This window comes from Paroedura picta, chromosome 13 (genome assembly GCF_049243985.1).
Source record: "Paroedura picta isolate Pp20150507F chromosome 13, Ppicta_v3.0, whole genome shotgun sequence".
Lineage (NCBI taxonomy): Eukaryota > Metazoa > Chordata > Lepidosauria > Squamata > Gekkonidae > Paroedura > Paroedura picta.
The window spans coordinates 19687416-19708491 of NC_135381.1; the positions used below are offsets into that span (position 1 = coordinate 19687416).

At 42.2% G+C, this 21076-nt stretch overlaps 1 protein-coding gene across 5 annotated transcripts in view; it reads right to left on the reverse strand.

The window, feature by feature from the left end:
* Positions 1-21076, reverse strand: part of TEX11 (testis expressed 11) — a 47263-nt gene that overhangs the window by 1035 nt on the left and 25152 nt on the right. For all 5 annotated transcript variants that reach the window (XM_077307421.1, XM_077307424.1, XM_077307423.1 and 2 more), the window contains 12 exons: positions 20167-20279; positions 17165-17250; positions 15224-15277; positions 14824-14864; positions 13495-13581; positions 12547-12617; positions 8649-8765; positions 5864-5936; positions 4105-4254; positions 3526-3634; positions 1204-1324; positions 530-703 (listed from right to left, as the gene is read on the reverse strand). In XM_077307421.1, the coding sequence (XP_077163536.1) occupies positions 530-703; positions 1204-1324; positions 3526-3634; positions 4105-4254; positions 5864-5936; positions 8649-8765; positions 12547-12617; positions 13495-13581; positions 14824-14864; positions 15224-15277; positions 17165-17250; positions 20167-20279 (1196 nt within the window). The remainder of the gene's footprint in view (positions 1-529; positions 704-1203; positions 1325-3525; positions 3635-4104; positions 4255-5863; positions 5937-8648; positions 8766-12546; positions 12618-13494; positions 13582-14823; positions 14865-15223; positions 15278-17164; positions 17251-20166; positions 20280-21076) is intronic.

Sequence of the window (21076 nt, forward strand, 5' to 3'; positions counted from 1 at the left end):
GGACATCTGGAGGGCCGCAGTTTGATTACCCCTGCCCTACACCATGTTCATCTGCTTTCTAGGATAGCTAGGCAAAGAATATTGCAACTAATCCTTATCTATGTGTTTTCTGTTTCATGCTAAATGCAGAACACTAATGCTTTTCAGAATTCAGGCAAATGCAGTTTCTTGAGCCCCAATCCTGTTCATATTTTAAATGGTCACAGCTAACAGTCCTTGAATTACTGCAGATCACTTTCTGATTGTGTAATAGTCTAGAATCCCTTTCCCAAGAGCTTCCTAGATTCTAGACCTGCCTTTAAATCACCCTTCCCCTGCCTTGTAGTCCGCTTAACTAGCATGGATGGGTACACCATAAACACACTCTTGCCCCTGTCTAAAGCGAGTAAACTAGTTTTCATATATGCTTGCTTTCAGAAACTTACTGCTGCCAGTACCTCAGTGCATGTTGCGGCATGTTTGCCCCTGGATTACTCTGTTCAGTATGCTGAAACAAACTTAAAATACATTTGCATTAATTGTGCTGCACCTGGCTTTCATAGCTGCTCTTCAGGGTCCCCAAATGTCCCAGGAAGCGCATTCCTAGGCCACACCATTGCTCTGCTTCTTTATATCTGCCAGTGATGTACTGGTGTATTCCTGTGTTCCAGGCTCTGGTCATGAGCCAGATGATCTCCACTTGAGGGTAGCAGGCCTGTAACACCTGCCAATAATCAGGATACAACAGTGATCAGTTCCTTCAGACAAAACCAGCCTGAAATTTTGCTGCTACTACTGGAACTATAGAGGGGAACATTTCTGATCTTGTGTAATCTTGTGATCTATTAATAAGGCAGCCTGCAATTGCCAAATGAGGTATTCTAGGGAAATCTTGAGAAGAGCTTGGCTTTCTGAAATGGCATACTAATTGGCCAGAATTGAGGTGGAGGGAATTCTCCTTGCCCAAAGTAACTATCCTGACAAAGCTGCATTCAGATGTTGTAAGTGGCAGCATGAGTTATACAGACAATAAGCACCACCATCCCGCACCTAAAAAAAATACAGCACTGAAAAATCAAATTATATTGTGAAGGCTTAAATGTAATATGCTGTTGGTGGTAATGTTCAATTCTCATAGGAGAAAGTTGCCTGTGACAGAAGCATGTTGTTCAAGGTAAGAGGACTTCAATAGCATTCCACATTAAGACTTTCTGTCCGACTTACTGTATTGCCCAAAATCCACAGAGCGTCTTCAAAGTAACTCCATGCCTCCTCCAGCACATATGACTCTGCTTCTGTTGTGCCGGATGGAAGTGAAAGGCAGACCATACTGTGCAGGCATTTGCTGAATAGCAACAAAACAAAAGTAAATACCTTGGAAAGTACAGTGATAATACTTCCCTGCCTGATCTGCAAAGCAACCAGGCCCATGACAGTGTGCTTCTATGCAGTTGTAAGTCTGATATATCTTACCTCTCCCAAAGCTTCACTATCAGTAAAAACCAGTGCTCTTATCCAGGCAGTGTCCATCTTCAAAGGGTATCAATTGAAAAGGAAATAGGCATGGCCCTACTTAAGTATGGAAGGGCAACTCACAGCCTGACTTGCAATCTGCCCCAAAGTGGCATTGATTAAGCTGATGCCAGAAGGGCTGTCAGGTGGAACAAGGGAAGAGGAAGTATGCTGTTGAGACCTGTTGTAAAGAATACTAGGGAACTTGAACACTGGAATTTAATATGAATGCTGCTTGTCAGTGGATGAGGAGTAACCCAGCCTAGAGTCCCCCCAACTTGTTCCATAACTGATCATGCGCATCAGTTGTGTCTTATTTCCTAGCCAGTGCAGGGATGAAATTCCCCAGCTCAGAGGTAGGCAGTCAGGAAAATTTATTGTACATGGTCAATTCTAAGCCAGAATAGTTTGCTAGGATCTTATATACTGATCCTGTGAAGTCAGGATTGAAACTGGCATCCATAATAAGAGGTGGAGAGCTTGCGGATTACGGGTGTGCTGAAAAAACATGGATTCTATCTTCTGGAAGAGCTGTGAGATAGAAGGTGTTGGTTCAAACCTGGAGAATGAACCCATTGATTGATATATATGGCAATGATAGTGTGGCAGGGGGAAATGGCTGTTCCTGAACATAAAAGATTAATAAAATCAGAGTCCAGTAGCACCTTTAAGACTTTAACACTCCTTAAAGGTGCTACTGGACTCTGATTTTATTGTGCTACTTCAGACCAACACGGCTACTCATTTGAATCTATCCTAATTAAAGGTTAATATATATCCTATTCACCAGAGCATGTCTCCACACCTGACCCTGCATGGCAGCAGCACTCATCCCAGCAAATTTTGTTAGTAGGACATACTGCGAGCTGTGAGGGCCATCACAGCCCAAATTGTGGATGTCTTTTGTGGCTCTGTCAGTGCTGTGCAACAGCTTGCTGGAACCCATGAGGAAACCTCCACCCTCCTGCTATTTAGAAAAAGTTTAAAACTGAATTGTTCAAGAGAGCTTTTAAGTTTACTCAGATGTGGCTGTCATTCTCTTCACATACTGTAAGGAGTTAATGTAGTTATTTTGTTTATTGTTATTTTAAATATATTTTAAATATATAGTGTTTGCTTTTTAGTCTTGGCATAAGCTAAACAAGGTTGCGCTTACCTGTACGTGTTGTTCATCGAGTGGTTTTCTGTGCAGACACACATGGGGGCTGCACAGAAGCCACAAAGATGTACTCTGGATCCGTTTTTAGGATAAGAAAGGTGGATAAACACTTTGTATAACAGATATTTGCTTTTGTCTTCTGCTTTGTAGCAACAGTTACCGAGGTAGCCTTACAGAGCAGTTCTTGGCATGTGTTGGAAGACTCCTGCTGCTCTGCTTCCTATTCCTAGCACTGCCTTATGGCTGCAAAACTACAAAGAGGTTATCAAGGCCTCAGGAGGACACTTGGGCATACCTCAAGAGTATGCCAGCCAGCTATTCATGCTGCAAGACATTGTTTTGCTCATCCTAGAGCAAGGAACTTGTGGCTGGTGGTAGACCTGCTATGTGCTTTAAGTTATGTTTCTTCAATAAGGCAGGCTGCTGATACCTTCAAAGAATGATGCTGTGTGAGCCACTCTTAGTGAGCAGAGTAGATGGATCAACTAGGACAATGCTGGAATAATTCAAGTTCATGTAGGAAATATTTAGTCAGGAAAGAAATAGAAGAAATTGGTTGAGCACAATAGAAGTTTCAGGAAAGGTGAGTTGGAGGGGTGGGTAAAGAAAACTCTGCTGCTGAGCAGACAGGACTTGAACAGGAACAGAAGACTCAGCAAACTTGCACAGTTTTCTGGAGCAAATGAGATGAGTAACCCAGTTTATTTTACCTTCTCTACCAGCAGAGGATAAAAGATTTCAATCCACCAAGTTTTCTTGCTATAAATACTTTGTTTCTGTAAGAACAACTGGACATACAGCCAGGATATACCCTGCAAAGCTAATGAGACACAGCCATCAGCTGACCTTATTCTTTCCCTAACACATTCACTTACCTGAATGTGGCTACATCAGGGGTCTCCTGTTTCCTGAGAAGAGTCAAAACCATCTTGAGGGCCCTTTTACATATGGAGGGGTAGTGAGCCGGTGACTCCATGGCCAGTGCTTGAGAAACAAAAGCATAGGGAGGAAAGTCATTTCTAAAGTGTAAAGCTCTTTCCATATACTTGGTGATGGATGTCCAATGAGGAACTAGCTGAAGGCATGGCAGTTATTTGGCGGAAGTATGAGCTACCCGCCACTTCCTTCTGTAAGGCTGACTTGCTGAGCATCTTTTATCACGACTAGCTGATGCCTTCTGCATTAGCTATACTCAAAACTCCCATCTACAGAACTGAGGTAGGAAGAGGAAGGCAAAGCACCAGTCACTTAATTGCAGACTATCTCCTTACTAAAATGGTGTGCATCCTTTTCTCATGAAGTCTTCAAGGCCAATCTGCAGTAAGACAGGCTGTGGCTGAATAACAGCACAGCAAAATCCTTTGCATTGAAGCTGTGATATTGGGCTTGATGTAGCAGTAGCTTCTTGAGGCTATGAGGAACACAAATGCACAAAGTACAAGTTTGGCTCTTACATGCAATGGTTTCTAGTGTCTTGATCTCTACTTGTGGCAGCTCCCAAATCTGGTCCAGCAAGCTGCCCACTGACAGATCATTCAGCTTGGCTCGGGCTTCAAATTCATAAAGGAGCAGTAATGTGTCTGTTGGATCTTTGGGGAAATCACCTGTGTAGAAGAAAAAGAGCCATATTTTGTTCCAATAAATCAGCTTTTGCAGTTGTGTGAGAAATGTAGATTGGCTAGAACCGAGGACCTCATACTGTATGGGCAGTAAGAAAAAAGATACCTACAGGGATACTGACTTTTCTGACTCCTTTTTGTGCACAAGCTTTGGATTGATACACAGCTTTTGCATCAGCATAGCTTGCCTTACAAGAAAGAAAAATGAGGCCACCTAAGTCAGCAGATTCTGGTTATTGTTAAAGGCTGAGAAGAAGGTTTATGTATGTGTACATATTCAAAGCCTGGGCTGCACAAGGAAGTACATTTAACACATTTTACAGTGCAAACACATCTACCTTACATGGCCATGCAAGAGCAAGCCCAAAGGCCAGAAGCTTATTAACTGGCAGTAAGCTACCAAGCTCTCCCAGCATCAATGTACTTTCTCATCTGTCTCTGTCACAACTGCCGTCCTGGTTCTGTTGTTTCAGTAGCTACAATTAATGTTGACAGCAACTAAAGATTCAACAATGTAAAATGCATTAAAAATAAATTTTAATCAGATCTCTCTTGCATGTGCACCAATTACATTGCATTTCACGAAGTCCAGAGTAGGCTACTAATTCCAACATCACTCTTCCATTTTCAGTGAAGCTCCAGGTCTTGCCAAAGACTTCACTGAAAAGGCAACAGGCTTACCTAAAAGCATCCTAGTGCCTCCGGTCTGAAGTAGCCATTTATCCCCAATGGCATCAAGCCCACAGGTGCAATTTTGAAGAGAATTACTTCAGAACGCAGGCACATTGTCCTGGATTCAGTGCTGGCAGCTTCTAGCCAAATGTCTCAGATTCAAACTTCTAATAGTCTCTCCTCCTCTCCCAAGACTCTTGTATCTTCCTGCATTACCTATGGGATAGCTGCAACTATAACTATAACTACCCTTAAGCCCATGGCCACGGAAGAGCAGACTTTGCGTGCCATGAGATCAATTTTTCTGCCTTCCTTATCTAAAGGTGCTGAACGTATGTCCGCTCATTTTTTAGATGGAAGGATAACAGAAATGATGGAATTAGCTTTTGGGTGCTTAGACAAGAATTGAGATTCTGTATCTTGTAATTTAAGAGCCTCTTGTGGCGCAGAGTGGTAAGGCAGCCGCCTGAAAGCTTTGCCCATGAGGTTGGGAGTTCGATCCCAGCAGCCGGCTCAAGGTTGACTCAGCCTTCCATCCTTCCGAGGTCGGTAAAATGAGTACCCAGCTTGCTGCTGGGGGGTAAACGGTAATGACTGGGGAAGGCACTGGCAAACCACCCCGTATTGAGTCTGCCATGAAAACGCTAGAGGGCGTCACCCCAAGGGTCAGACATGACTCGGTGCTTGCACAGGGGATACCTTATCTTGTAATTTATACAGGCTCTCTTCCTCATTGGAATAGAATGATGTTTCTTGTATTGTATCTCTAACTTTAATGTAAACCACTCTGATCCAAAATGGGAGGGCAGAATATAAATATAATAAAATAAATAAATATCCCCATCTGATATGATAAGAGGACTTATCAATTCCCAAGTCTCTATACCGGTACGAGGTTTTGGTTGCAGAATTTCTGGCTCACCTGTTTGTTTCAGAACCTTCCAGATCTCCCTGCATGACTGGATGTGTTTAACAGCTTGAGTTAGCAATTCAGTCTGTTTTTGGAAATAAATGCACATTGTTAAAATATTTGCTGCCCAAGGAGACTCTCACAGCGCCCATTGTACATAGTAATCAATGCCCATCATATTTTTTTGATTTTGAAATGCAGTCAAACATACTAAGTAATGAGAGTGAGAGAAGGAAGTGTAACATAAAATGGGAAAAGCTAGGAGATGACCAGGCCCTTCTAGAGATGGCTTAGAATTACCCAACTATCATTCCAAATCTAATTTTAAGAAGGATGCTCGTGATTGACCAGTGGTTTACCTGTAAAGGGCCCTTCTCCCCGAAAATAAAGGAAGACATCTTTGGGTGTTATCCACTCTTCATTTCAGAGAGGCAGAGACACTTTTTCCCCTTCCTGCAACCTGTAGTGGGCACATCTTCTTGCCCCAGTTCGAGACTGCTGCAGCTTCCCCAGTGACTTCAGATAAAAACACTGAAAAAACACTCCAGTAACGTTAACAAGATAGGCCAAGCAGTAGCCCACAAAGGGAAAAAAAGCTTGTAGTATGATGATTACAACTATGGAACAATTAGCAGGCAAAAAATTAGATATAACAGAATAATCAGAGAATAGGATGATAGAGCAACTTCAAGGGAGGGATGAAGATGTCTTCCTTTACTTCTGGGGAGAAGGACCCCTCACAGGTAAGATATCTTTGGGACTTTCCCAAGAAGTGTCCCCTAGGGTGGGAGTTGTTCATATGGGAATAGTTTCTTGCAAAACTGCTCTGCAGAATGCTGTGTTGGCTGAACTGAACTTATCCGCCTTGTAATGTTGTGCGAATGTCACCACAAAAGACCAGGTTGCTACCCTGCATATTTCATCAATGGAAACCAATTTGAGCAGAGCTGCCATAGTGGCAGCACTGCGTAATGAACAGGTCAGTATGTCCTCTGGAACTGGAGTTCCTGACGCCTTATAGGCTTCAACAATGCACTCCTTGAGACATCTGCTTAATGATGACTTAGATATTTTTATTTCCTTGTTGGGATGAGAAATTGAAATGAAAATATGGTTCGATCTCCTGAATTTGGCAGTTGTTATTAAAATGTTTTTAATGCCCTTCAAACATCCAGTGAGTGCCAGCTCCGTTCTAAGGGATACTTAGGATTTGGACAGAATGTAGGCAAGTGTAGCTCTTGTTTTCTATGGAATTAGGAGTTAACCTTAGGCATGAAGGAAGAGTCTAGCCCGAGAGTTGTCTCTGTGAAATATACATAATTTAGGACTGGCCAAGTGCCCCTATTTCAGAAATTCTTCTAGCCAGGGTCACGGCTTTCAGGAACAGAGTCTTCATACACAAGAACACAAGAACTTCAGGATTATCTCAGAAATAGGTTTGAAAGGAGACTTAGTTGAGGGAACCTATGCTGCACCAGGGGTGCCAAAAGTGAGGCTTCTTTTAGGAAGTGGATAACATATGGGTGATGCAATATACTTTTTTTTTTTACCTGAGCAATCACTGTAGAGATGGCAAGCTTTTTAATGTATTTAACTCCTGGTCAAGTCCATCTTGCAGGAAACTTGACACCCTTAACTCCCAGGGAGGTAGAAAAAATAACTTTTCTCTTGCACCACTTTTGATTGTCTTTCCAGGTATAGCCATAGAGGCGATTGGTGGAAGGTCTTCTAGCTGACAGCATAGTGTATGTAACCATCTGGTCATAGTCTTTATTCAAGAGATGTTGCTGGTCAACTTCCGAGTGGCAAGATGAAACTAGACCAGGTTTGAGTGTGACAACAGCCCCTGTTGAAGTAGACATCCATCAACAGAAGGCGGCCAAGAAGGCTGCAGAAGCAGTTTGTGCCCTAGCGCAGTGTGCTGTGACATGCAATGGGCAATCTCTATTAGCCTCAGCATAAACTGTCCTTATCGCTGACATCACCCACCTGGAGATAGTCTGAGATGAAGCCCATTTATCCTTGTTAGGACTTTTAAAGCAAAAAAACAGATTCCTATGTATTCTAGAGCAGGGGTAGTCAACCTGTGGTCCTCCAGATGTTCATGGACTACAATTCCCATGAGCCCCTGCCAGCAAATGCTGGCAGGGGCTCATGGGAATTGTAGTCCATGAACATCTGGAGGACCACAGGTTGACTACCTCTGTTCTAGAGGAGTGCTCTTCTAACATCTAAAGTATGCAGGACTTTCTCCTGTGCACATGTAGCTTTCAGGAAAAGAACTGAGAGAGAAATTTATTGCGATAGATGAAATTTTGAAGTCACTTTAGGGCAAAAGGTAAGTGATTGACTTTTCTTTACCTCCACCCCCTGTATCTTGTTCTTGTATTCAGGAGGTTTGAGTCACAGCAGGAGACCACAGACTCATTCTCCACAAAAATGGGAGCAAATGAGGGAAAAGAAACTCCACAAGAAGTGAGAGCAGGGAGAGAAGAGAGGTTGGAGAAGAAATGGTTGAAGAAATAGAACAAATCTAAACCTGTTTGTACTCTGAGAAAAGGCTGCTCTCCCTGTCTGAGGCAAAAGAGAACTAGGGCAAGAAGGCATGCCTGCAACAGGACGCAGGAAGGAAAAAAGCATTTCTGCCTCCCTGAAGAAAGGGATGGATAACACCCAAAGATGTCTTCCACCTCTGGAAGAGAATGTCATCTCCATATGGAATCAAATCTCATCAACTCCAAGTTTCATTAATCCACTAATGCTACAAAACTGGTGTATCACTCCATCCAAACTGTACCTGATCTGTAGGCAACAAGTTTTTTCGGCCCATATCCAAGTTAACAGCAGCAGCCATGAGCAGGCAGGTTCTCTGGGCAAGCAGAACAGCTGTATTCAGTGGGCAAAACTGGGAGAACTGCAACCAAAAACATTAATGGAAATTAGACTTCTGCCCATTATAACAGCAGAGAATTTGTGGGTTTTATTTTTCCTTTTATTTAAAAGCGTGTGGCTTTGAATTTGTTTAGATACTTTGCTCCAATTAATCCATAGCTTTCTTTGCCCGCTCTCCCTTCTTGTTTGTGGAGTCTCAATTATTCCTCTTGCTGTCACTGGAGCTGACTCTCAAAGGCTTCTATGAAAGTCCTTATTGGAACAGTGGCTTCGTCAGTGCTACAAGGGCATGTTTGTGCTCTTTCCAGATTTTCCGTGTTATTGGCTCATTTTCTTATGGATAATAATTGTTAATGTTCTGAGTAAAATGTAATTAATTAATTGATTGATTACTATTAATTACTTCTTTTCACAACTGGGAAAGTGTCAGCCACTAATAATTAACTTTACATTTTTTATTGCCCCAATATTTTTGTGAACAACAATTGAACTCACAGGACTGATTGGCTTTTCTAGCAAAGAATGATCATACTGCATATTTGGATTTATGATACTGTTTACTAATTTGCTACTAATTTATTTTCTCCTTTACTTTCTTCTTATATCTGTACTTTTTTGCTTCCTGTTCCATTGCCTATCGCAGTGCACTTGAATAAATCTTGGTTGATCTTAAAGGTGCCACTGGACTCAAATTTTGTTGTAGTATTTCAGTCCAATATGGCTATCCACTTAAATCTATATGGTAAATATGCCAGCACTAGGTTTTTGCCAGGTCAGTAGTTAATCTGTATATCATACTTCTGTAGGGACATCATGATGTGCTCTAGGCACATCTAGGCACATTTAATGTACTAAGGGTTTCCCCATGGAATGCCAGGATTCACTAGATACCTCAGGACAATGTTACAATTAGTACTACAATCTGATAGGAATTATATCCTTTTATCCATGACTGCATACAAGTGTTACTGGTGACTTGTTGGATTTTTCTGTACTGGATTTATCTGCTGCCCAAAACTTATCTTCACATTCACTATCACTGCCCATAATCACATATGGACTCTAGATTTGGGCTTGTTCTTTTTGGAGAGACACTTGGAGGCAAAGCGGCTCATTATGTCATATCTGTTTCCTTCTGCAGTCTCTCATACTTGTGCATCCTGACTTCCACCCACTATCCTACCTCTTATCAGTGAGTTTTTAAAATCTGCAAAATTGCAGTTGGTTGCTAACTTTTTCAGATTCATCAATACCTTCCTCCATTGTTTAATTCTGTGTAAAATAAAATGTATCTTTCTGCTGTTTCATTCTTTCTGGGGTTGCAAGGGGCATCAAAATAGACCAATATTATTATTCAGATTTCCCTGTCCTTAGAGAATATTTGCACACACTGTCTCATTTCTCTCCCCTTTTCTCCAATTAAATATGAAAAAAACTTTCACAGTCTCCTCTTTACTGCCATTGCAATGCCCACATACAAATTAAACTCTTCTTTTCAAGTTTTCCATACCTGGGCTAAGTCCAGTCTTGGAGGTTCAGTCTTCCTAGTGGATTCAGACCCTCCCTTGTATCTCTTGTTTTCCTGTGGAGTTTCTTTTTCCTCCCCCACCCATTCAGTTCTACTGACTGATTGAATGTTGTTGGTCTACTGTCTGACCGTTTATGCACTGGACGTTTCATGCTGGGCTGCAGGCTGGAGTTTTAGTCATGGCAGGTTGCCCTACCTTTTCCTCCACCCACACAAGGGAGCATTTGGCCCGGTGCACCTCATCCGCCCCTGATTTGTGCTCCTGAACGGGGACTGGGGCAGTGAAGTTCCCAGTACATAAACAGTCTCTAGGATTCAGTTACTATGTTTCAAAGTTTATTATTTCTGTCTTTATATTAAAACACTCTCAAACAAATTTTAAATGTTACATTAACTAATTTACAGAGCTCTCTCAATCTTTTTCTCATTCTGCTCAGCTCCCAGCTGAAGAGAAACAGATAGTAGGTGTTACTCTTACCTACTCCTGGCTCCTCCTAGGAACTACAGCTTTTTTCAGATTGCTACAGCAGATACAGTCCCTCATCTGTAAACCATGTGGTAAGCATGGTTCTGCCAAAGTACAGAGACACTGGTATTCCTACCAAGGCATTTTTGAGGAATATAGGAATGTCACCCAATTTTCTTTGCCATGATTCTAGAAGAGATTCTAGGGCTGCCTTTCTCAACTTTTTTTTACCCTTGAGAAATCCCTGAAACATCCTTCAAGTTTCGGAAAACCCCAGAGGTGGCACGATCGTGCAGAATATGGTTGAGAAGCATAGCTGTGTACATGCCCAACTGGGGCCCTTTCTCCTTCCTGACCCCTCTGGACCCACTATTGGGAGGGGGAAGTGAGTTGACATGAGCATATATGGTCATATCACCCAATAAATGTTTAACATTTAAAAAAAATATTAAAATATTAACTCCCATCCATTCATGAAACCCTTCCATTGCTATCAAGAAAACCCAGGGTTTCGCGAAACCCTGGTTGAGAAAGCCTGTTCTAGGGTAATACCACCTTGACAGTGAGTGCCCCAGAGTTATGTGGCAGTTATTTTGGAAGGATATTGTGCAAAGGGAGCTAAGAATTTCTGTTTTTTCCTGGAAAATTGGGTTCATTTTCAAAGCAGGATTGTGGGCCAGACAGTGATCTCAGTTGCCTTGCTGAAGCTTCAAAGTAATGCTACAAATCTCATCAGTTACTTTGTAACAATGGAAGCAGTGGCATTCAAATGTGGATGTTTCTCAACTAGTATGAACAGAGAAAGCTTTGAATAGTGTAAGGAAGTTCAAACAGCTTACTGAAACACAGGTTGTCTCTTTTGGAAGCTGTTTAGCTTCAAAACACTTTTCACTATTCACAGCAAGGTTTGAACTTACAGCAAGTTTGCCAGGAGACTGTGATATTGGTTGGTCTGCAACCAAATATCCATTCATTCTACCTTACATAAAGCTGAAACTTGACATTTGAGCAGTGTGAAACCAAGCCCAGCAACCTATTCTGCATTTTGCCAAAGCTTTTCCAACTCAAAAGGGGCTTTTGACAGTGAATCATACTGCTCAGTGTGCATTCACTGAAGGAACAACCACTAAAAAATTATGTCAGTTGATTCAAACACAAGTGATTATTTCCCTCCTAGACTCCAATTTTGCTTTTCTGTGTTAAACCTTTATTTTGTTTATAACCACTCCAGGATGGCTCACTGGTCACTATGTACTGATTAAAGTACATAATACAAAGCTACAACTTGGGAGAACCTTTTCACTGCATGACATAAAAATTAGTTTGGTATAGTGGCTACGTGCAGTGGCCTCTAATCTGGAGAACCAATCTTGATTCCCCACTCCTTCACATGCAGCCAACTGGGCTAGTCACAGTTTGATTAGAATTCTTGCATAGCAGTTCTGTGAAGCTCCCTCAGCCCCACCTACCTCACAGGTTGTTGAGAAGAAGGGCAGGTGATTGTAAGCTACTTTGAGTCTCCTTTTGGCAGTGAAAAGCAAGGTATAAAAAACCAACTCTTCTCTCTTAATTTGGCCTCTCTAAACCAGTACTAGATTTGTATCAATGGCAACCTTGCCAAATTGCTGTAATTACAAATAAAATTTCTCTGACCCAGTTCTGTAACAGTGCACCATAAATTACTAACAAGCTCATACTATTGAAGTGCCAAATCACATTTTCTAAAGTTGATTCCTTGTGAACTCTAGTGGAGTTGGTAATAAAATACTAATCACAGCACACAAAAGGAATGTTGGCAAAAGCACATACCTTGAATGAGATTACAAAGAAATCTCTCATAGTTCTTGGACAGTTTTCACATTGGACAGCCAAGTTCCAAGCTCATAAGGAGTGAGTGAGAAGAAAGACCAGTGTTAAAAACCAACCGACCAGTCATTTTTTTCCCCAATACAAAGCCTTGTCTATTCCAACAGGCAATGTAAGTTCAATTGTAAGTTCCAACATCATAAAAGACATTTAGCATAGACAGCCAACAAATAATGACTAATTTTCCTTGTTATATAAGTTCTTTCCTGTCAATGTCAATGCAAATATTCACAGTACAATGCAATATTCGAAACAGTAGCAGGGACATATATCCTCCTATATTGTTTCTGTGCAATCCATATCACCTTTATCTCTTTCAATCCATGCAGATCAGATAAATGTGGAGTAAATGTTAATAACACAAAGTCAGTGCCTGATCCAACTTCTATGTGTGCAAAAATCTCACAAATCTGAAATGTGTGAGACTATCCACACTTCATACTAGCTCAATAAATGGTCCACTGCATTTGGTCTGGGCAGGGAATGTAAGGCTGCATGCTGTGATACAGGGGCAGAGTAACCCGTCACATTTTCAGGCCCACTCTTTTCCTGCTGGTGCAGAGGTTTGTACCAGTAGTGTTCCCATGGGGCTACCTCTGTTACTGTGCTGGCACCTGGCCATGGCACCACTGTTGCTGGATGCTATACCATTGAGATACACCAGTGTAGCAGCTGGTCAACTCCATGAATATCCCCCTCCAAGGATTGTCTGGTTTACATGCTTAATTTATTGTGTCAGGTTAATTGAATGAATTAACAACATTAACAACAATTTCAATTCTGTCAATGGAGTGGCTTCACTAGGATTTGTATTCCAGACTGTGTAGTAGAAACATTAGAGTCCTTTCTCTAAATGGACAGTTTCCCTGTGACCTCAACATTGCTACATACCTATCTTCCTGAACCAATTAGCGTCAATGACTCCTGTGTCCAGTGTCTTGCTTTCTTCTCTAACTGATGCATCAAGCCTCTGGAGAGCTAGAGCCAGAATATGTAGCATCCAATAAACTGCATTCATTATAAACATTCTGAAAACATTCTAGAGAACCAATGTGTTATAGTAGCTGGAGCACTGGACCAGAATTGGGAAGACCCAAGTTCAAATCTCCCACTCTACCATGAAGGTCAATCACTCTGGCCATTTCCACATGTATAATTTGCCCCAGGTTCAATGATGTTAGGAAGTGGAGTGTTGTTGTTGTTTGTTTGCACACAGCATTGTGCTACATTCATGCCACTACCAGGATTTTCCTGATTTTTCCCAAACCTGCCTTACTCTGAGGTTTTAGAGTAAATCCTGGATGGCAGCTATATGAAGAAGTTTGGATTTTCCCAGTCCTCCCTCTATGGAATTCAGCTACTCTACAAGCTGCCATTTCCTCACTCCGCCACTGGGATCTTTTTTTAATCTGCAACTGAATATTATTATAACATTACCAATGTATTTTTGGAAGCCATTTAAAAAAAAGTTTGAGCATGCTGTAATGACACCATGGATGACAACAGCATCCTCTCTTGGAAATTCTCATTACTGAAAGCATGCATGAAAATAAACTGACTCCACAACTATGAAAATGTACAGGGAAGGCAAGTGTGTAGAGGAACCATGCTCAAACTGATTACAAATAATCAGGATTAAGTTGAGCATGTGGGAAACTTCTATGTGTAACAAATTCTCTGAATTACCATCTTTCATTTCTTCAAAATGAACCTCCAGCATTTTCAATACAAAGCAATAAGAGGAAGAGACATTTTGTCAATAAAAGGGTCTAAAGACTAAAAATGAAAATGCGAATTCAGAGAACCTGCCACACATCTATTATAATATAAGAATCTTCAGTTGGCCAGTTAATAAACCTTAAAAAGCCCTGGTAGTATGGAGTGGAAGGTGAATGACCATTGCCAGGGGATCAGGGAATCTGGCATGTGGAAGCCTCATGGCAGCTATGCTGTACTGGCAGTTGCATCAGCAATGAAGAAACTATCTTTGCTTGTTCCTGTGTGGAAAAGGTCTTTCTCAGTCAGCATAACCTACTGCATTTCTTTCTTCATGAAGAAAGAATATAATATCTATAATAATTCCTGAGATTCTTAAGTGTAAACCAGGTAGGTACCTATAAACCTGGCAGGTAACTATAATGGAATTGAACTGGAATAGGTAACCCTTTTCAGCTGGCATTTACTAGGGTCAATAAGAGGCATAAAAATACAGCTACATACCTGCAGTCAAATACGTCAGAAGGATTTCCATATCATTCGTTCTAACAAATGGGGGAAGGGGGGAAATGGAATAGTTTATTGAACTAAATGGTATATAAAAAAAGAAAATTTATTCCCCCCCGATTGCTGTGAAGAAGGCAGTTATGAAAGTGCTTAACTGCCATTACAAATGTTTTACAATTCTATCGCATCTTTAGAGCAATCATGTAAGGATGATCGTTTAATATTCGCCATATGGATGAAGAGTAAAAACTGACAGACAGTAGCATTTGTCCAAAGCACAACAGATTGCCAGAGCTTTAATGTACACATACTTGTACACACATTCCTCTATCCTACTGATTAAGGCACATATGTCTTATACAAAGTAGATAACAAAAATTAAAAGAAATGCACTTACATCTCCTCCTTAGAGTCCACTGTGTTTCTGGACAACACAAGTCGAATCAAACATCTGTAAGCAAAATAAATTATGTAAATAAATAATGCTGCTACTCAAAGCACCAGCCTTTCTTCAAGATCTCTCATTTTTCCTTCTAGCTACCATTACGTACAGGTGCATATAAATTCAGAGGAACAGGAATCAGATATATCTTTAAAAATAATATGTATTGTTGCTTCTACCCAGATAAAATCTAAGGAGCAAACTACTTGTAGAAAGTCTCCTCTCTTGCCCAGGTAGCTGCCTGGCAGATGTCCTTGAGAGGAACGCTCTGATGGAAGGCAGCCCAGAGGGAATGAACCCGAACTCCAAAAGGGCAAGGAACCTTCGCAGCCAAATAAGTTGCCTTGATCGCAGATACTATCCACCGAGAACTAGTGCTGGGAGATGCTTGTTACCCTTATTAGGGCCCCAGTAACAGACAAATAAAGAATTTGTTTTCCTAAACTCTAATGTCCTGTGTAAATAATATAAAAGGGCCCTCCGGACTCAGAGGGAATGCAGGGACCTTTTGGAACTGGAGGTCAGTTCAGGAAAAAATATGGACAAAGTGATGGATTAGGACATATGGAACCCAAAAATTACCTTGGGGAGGAAGTGTGGATCAGGACATAGAGTAACCTTTCTAGGAAATAATTGCAAGAAGGGAGGGATCAACTCTTAGAGTGCTAATCTCTCCCACCCTCATAGCTGAGGTAATTGCAACCAAGAAAATTGTCTTCGTGGTCAAAGGCCCAAAGGAACTGCATTCAACAGTTCAAAGGGTGGGAGCATTAATGCTAAAAATACTAGAGATAAGAGCCACTGAGGGGCCACCCTTGGACAGGGGGGAAACATATTAAGCAAACCGTTTGGATCCATGTTGTCATTGGTTGAAACCAGAGGGAAAGAGCTCAGAGAATGGGCCATCTAACGACTCTTCTTTAAGGACAAAAGGAAGTCATCGCTGGTAGTGGCAAACAGTGAGCCTTTCTCAAAGGAGAGGTCTTCCACTTTTGCCCTAGTCTCCAGTGGCAGAGGTGTGCTCCTCAACTGTGAATGGCACTGGAGAGTGATGGCTTGAGCTGCCATGGCTTGAGCTGCAACTTCTGTGGAGTGTTTCCCTGCACTGATGTCTTACTTGGTCATGCACAGAGCCTCGGTTTGAATGAGCTTGGCTAAGGCCTTAGGCTCTTCTGGTAACATGTCTAGGTAATTCAACATTATCTCCCAGAGCACCATCTGGTACCCTGCATTAATTGCCTGGTAATTTGCTATCAAAAATGAAAGAGCAGCAAAAGAGTAGGATTTTCTACCCAAGCGGTCCAATTTCTGGCTCTCATGATCTAATGGAGCCCAATGCTTACCCGGAAGCTGCTTCAGCTGCATGTCCTCCAGAACCATAGAGGTAGAAGAGGGTTGGATTGACAGAAAATAGGATGAGTCCCACTTGACCCTATAGAGGGAGTCCAACTTCTTAGGAGCGGGCATCTCTGAAGCCAGCTTCCTCCAAATCGGAGGTGTGAGTTCTTCAAATCCCTCCAGGATGGATAGCGTGGCTAAGCAGCTTGTCCTTTGAGTGAATATCCAAGGAGAATATGTCAAAGTCCTTCGCCATATGGAGGAGCTGCTTGGAATGGAGCCACTAGTCTTCAGATAGAAATGAGGGAGAGGGATCCCTGATGGCATCATCCGGGGAAGGGTCGGAAGCTATGGTGGGCGATGGAGGAGGGTGAGTGGGTTCACTTTCCTCCAGTTCTGTCTCCAATCTATGGGGGTGAGGCTCATATAAACCGAATACCACCTGCACGTGATCTGATCAAAGGGAGCCGCGGCCACCCTCTCATGCCCTCCTGCCTGCCGCCCCTTTCAAAGCCCATTTTTAAAATGATACTAGTAAAAACATAGGTTGTAACTCACTTTAAAGCATTAAGTGCTTCTTGATTGTCTTGTAGAAGCTGAGATAAATATTCCAAGGCTTTGATACCCACAGACTGTTGCTCATTCTGGGAAAGAAACAAGTTAATATATTAAACATAAAGGACAAGCCAAGCTACTAGTGCTCGACCTGGCCCTGGAACACCTAGCCACAGTGATCCATGTGACGGTTACCTCTAGACAGGATTTCTGTTATTCGTTCTACACAGGCCTGCCCTTAGCTTTGACTCAGAAACTACAACTGGTCCAAAATTCAGCAGCCAGGGTCCTCACAGCAACACCATGGAGGGCCCACATCCGGCCCATTCTCCACCAGCTGCAATGGTTGCCAGTTGAATTCCGGATCAGGCTAAAGGTTCTGGTAATTACCTTCAAGCCCATACGCGGTCAAAGCCCAGTGTACCTGAGGGACCACCCCGCTGCCTATTCCCCCCAAAGAGCTCTACGCTCTGCCACTACCAACCCGCTAATGATCCCTGGCCCTAAGAAGCCTGCCTGGCCTCTACTAATGCCAGAGCCTTCTTGGTCCTGGCCCCCACCTGGTGGCCTCTACTAATGCCAGAGCCTTCTTGGTCCTAGCCCCCACCTGGCTCCCGGAGGAGATCAGGACCCTGACAGAGCTAAGTTCTGCAGGGCCTGCAAAAGCGAGCTCTTCCACCAGGCATTTGGTTGAGACCAGGGATAACCAACAACATCTGCAGGGCCCCTGCTCTCTCCCTGTTTGTACTGTTGTACTGTTTGTACTGTTACTACTGTTACAATTATCAGTTAGTAGTATTAATGTTATGGTTATTTATATGTTACTACCTTCAAAGCCTGTTCCTAAGAATGGGCCTTGAAAGGGTCCCCTCCCCTGGCCCCCAGCTTAAGGTGGCTTTGGGCCACAGCTGTCAGCCTAATCAAGTGGGGGCGGGGGGGGGGGGGCTGGCCAGCTCGTTAGCAGGCGCAGGACAGAGCTCCTTAGGAGGCAGTCAGCAGGCTGGGAGGCCCTCATTAGCAGGCCCAGCCTAGCAGGCCAATTGACCCTCGTTAGCAAGCCCTGCTTAGCAGGCCAAGAGGCCCTAATTAGTAGGCCCAGCTTAGCAGGCCCTCCACCATGACCCTTTGCCCCAGGCCCTCTCCCCTTACCTGCTGCACTGAGGTGTGTCTGAGAGCAAAGAGGCTAGAATCCAGTGACAGAGGGCAGGACCTGCAGGGGCAGGGCCAATCACGGTGCAGCCAGACATGTTCCACCCCCCCCCCCAGGCTGTTTCACAAATATATAGAGGAACCATGGATAAGGATGGATTGTTTCCTTTATAGTTTCTACATTCTATGTAAACAGCCTGGAGTCTCAATAGAGGGCGGTATATTAATTAATTAATTAATTAAAAAGTAGTCCCTGTATCATTGTAAGCAGAATATGAGTCTCAAACTGCACAATTTCATCTCTGTAATGCAAAAACCACACCAATAAGATACTCTTAAAGTGTAAACTACAAAACAGGGCCTCTAAGACAGAGCTTTTCTGCCAGGCATTTGGTTGGGGCTAATGAACAGCAAGACAACTTTGATATGGATACCCCCCCCCAAAAAAAAACTGAGATGCCCTTGATTGAATTGCCTATCCAGGTGGCATGACTGTCTTAGGATGATGTTTTTAAAGTAATATGATATTGTATGAGTTTTTAAATTTATTGTACATGTTTTAATGATATAATGCTGGAAGCCACCCTTGTACCAGAAGGAACAGGGTACAAATTGAAAAATAAATAAATAAATCCAGACCCAGATCTCAACTGGCAGTTGATTCCACAAAAAAGAACCTGGCCCTGGTTGAGGCCAGCCACACTTCTTTCAGGCTGGGGACCATCAGCATGTTAGTGTTAGAAGATCTTAAAGTTCTTCTGGGGATATAATGGGAGAGGTGGTCCCTTAGATGCACAGGGCCCAGACACACATGGCTGTGAAAGTTAGAACAAACACCTTAAAATTGATATGGAATTCATCTAGCAACCATTGCAGCTGTTGTAGTGCAGGTTGTATATGGGCCCTCCACTGTGTCCTAGTAGGGACCCAAGTGGTTGTATTTTGAACCAGCTGCAGTTTCTGGGTCAAGGTTAAGGGTAAATCCACATAGAGTGAGTTACAGTAGTCTAACTTGGAGGTGACCTTCACATGAATAACTGTGGCTAGGTATTCTGGGATTCATAAATGTATGCAATCATATACAGTACTAGTTTTTTCCCCAAGGGATACCATAAAAATAATGGTATCTTACATTTCTATACAAATTAGTTACTTTTTGTATACATAGCACTTTTAGGAGACAAGTCCTCTTCTTTGCAAGTAAATAAGGTAGTTTTTCAGCACTTCCTCACATATCCATCCTCAGCAGCTGAGCATGACTATGACCCATCTTTTGTTCTTTCGTTCCTCCCGTTCTACCTGAAGATCTTGAGAAAGTACATAGGATTTCCAAGCTGACATGCCTCAGATGACAACAGGTTCCTGGCTCAGGAGATAGGGAACTCTGAACCTCCAGATCCCTCTACTGGGATAAAAATCTTGTTAAGAAAGATACAGAATTATTCCAATCTAAATTCCAATCTAAATCCACTGATTTCAGTTGGTTTTGACTGGATTAACCGTGCACAAGATTGCACTGTTAAAGCTGTAATTGTTATGTACACTTTTTGTTTGCATATGTATACTGCAGGGTTGTTTTTTTTTAAGCAAACTGATACAGAAAGACTTCTTTTAAAAATCCTTGAAGCTACCAGAGTAGCCAGTTTTTTTTAAAAAAATACTTGGCATAAAAAAAAGAATCACTGATAAACTGAATTATAATGTTGCAGATTAGGTACGGTGTGTACTCTGGAGCAACTTGGACTGACTGCTATCTGATGCTGTGATAAATCAGACCAGAGCAAATTTAGAAAGAAATACAAGTCAAAGATACCCCAAATCTGAAAATAAGGAATTCAATTGATGCTGTTTGGTACCTCCAAGGCAATCTGGGCTGCTAAACTTAGAAGGTTGGTAGCCATGACACCATCTGTTAATAGTGTATCCAGTTGCACTGCTGACTTCCCCATCGCCACAATGGCATCAAAAGCTAAGACAATAAAAGAACAAAATATTTATTTATTTATTTATTATATTTATATACCGCCCTCCCCAAAGGCTCAGACTAATAATAGTCTGCTGCTGTTCATATATAAAAGAAAATATAAAACACTGGCTCCTCATGATTCCAGGCAAAATTATTTCACAGCGTTCAAGATCCTTAAATGTATTGTTTATGTACTTCATTTATCATCAGCGTGGGATTCACTTGCCACTTGCTACTTGTTCAACAATATCACCCAATGAAAGCCAATATAGCATAGTGGTTTTAGAGAAGAGAGACCTAGAATCAAATTTCCATCTTGCTGCCAAAGCTCAGGGTGTGATTCTGGACCAGTCACATAGTTTCAACCTAGCTTAGTAGACTGCTGTATGGATACAAAGGAGGAAAGGAGAATACTAAAACCACTTTGGTCTCTACTCAGGAAAAATATGGAGTACAAATGAATAATAAAGCTGAAGATGGGAGGCAGATAAAAGGCAATTTGGTGAATGGCTGAGAAGGCAAAAATATGGCAAGGAAAGGGGAGAGGGCAGAAGGGTTGACAGGAGGGGGAAAGAAGAATAATCTGGAGAGGGAGATACAGAGGAGAGTAAGGTGCCCTTCACATGTCCTTGAAGGGATTCACTGTTTTGCAAGTAGGCCTGACTCACGCAACTGAAGAGCTAGTTCTTATATGCTGCTTTTCTCTGCCTGAAGGAATCTCAGTGGCTTACAATCACCTTCCCTTTCCTCTCCCCACAACAGACATCCTGTGGGGTAGGTGAGGCGGATAGAGCCTTGAT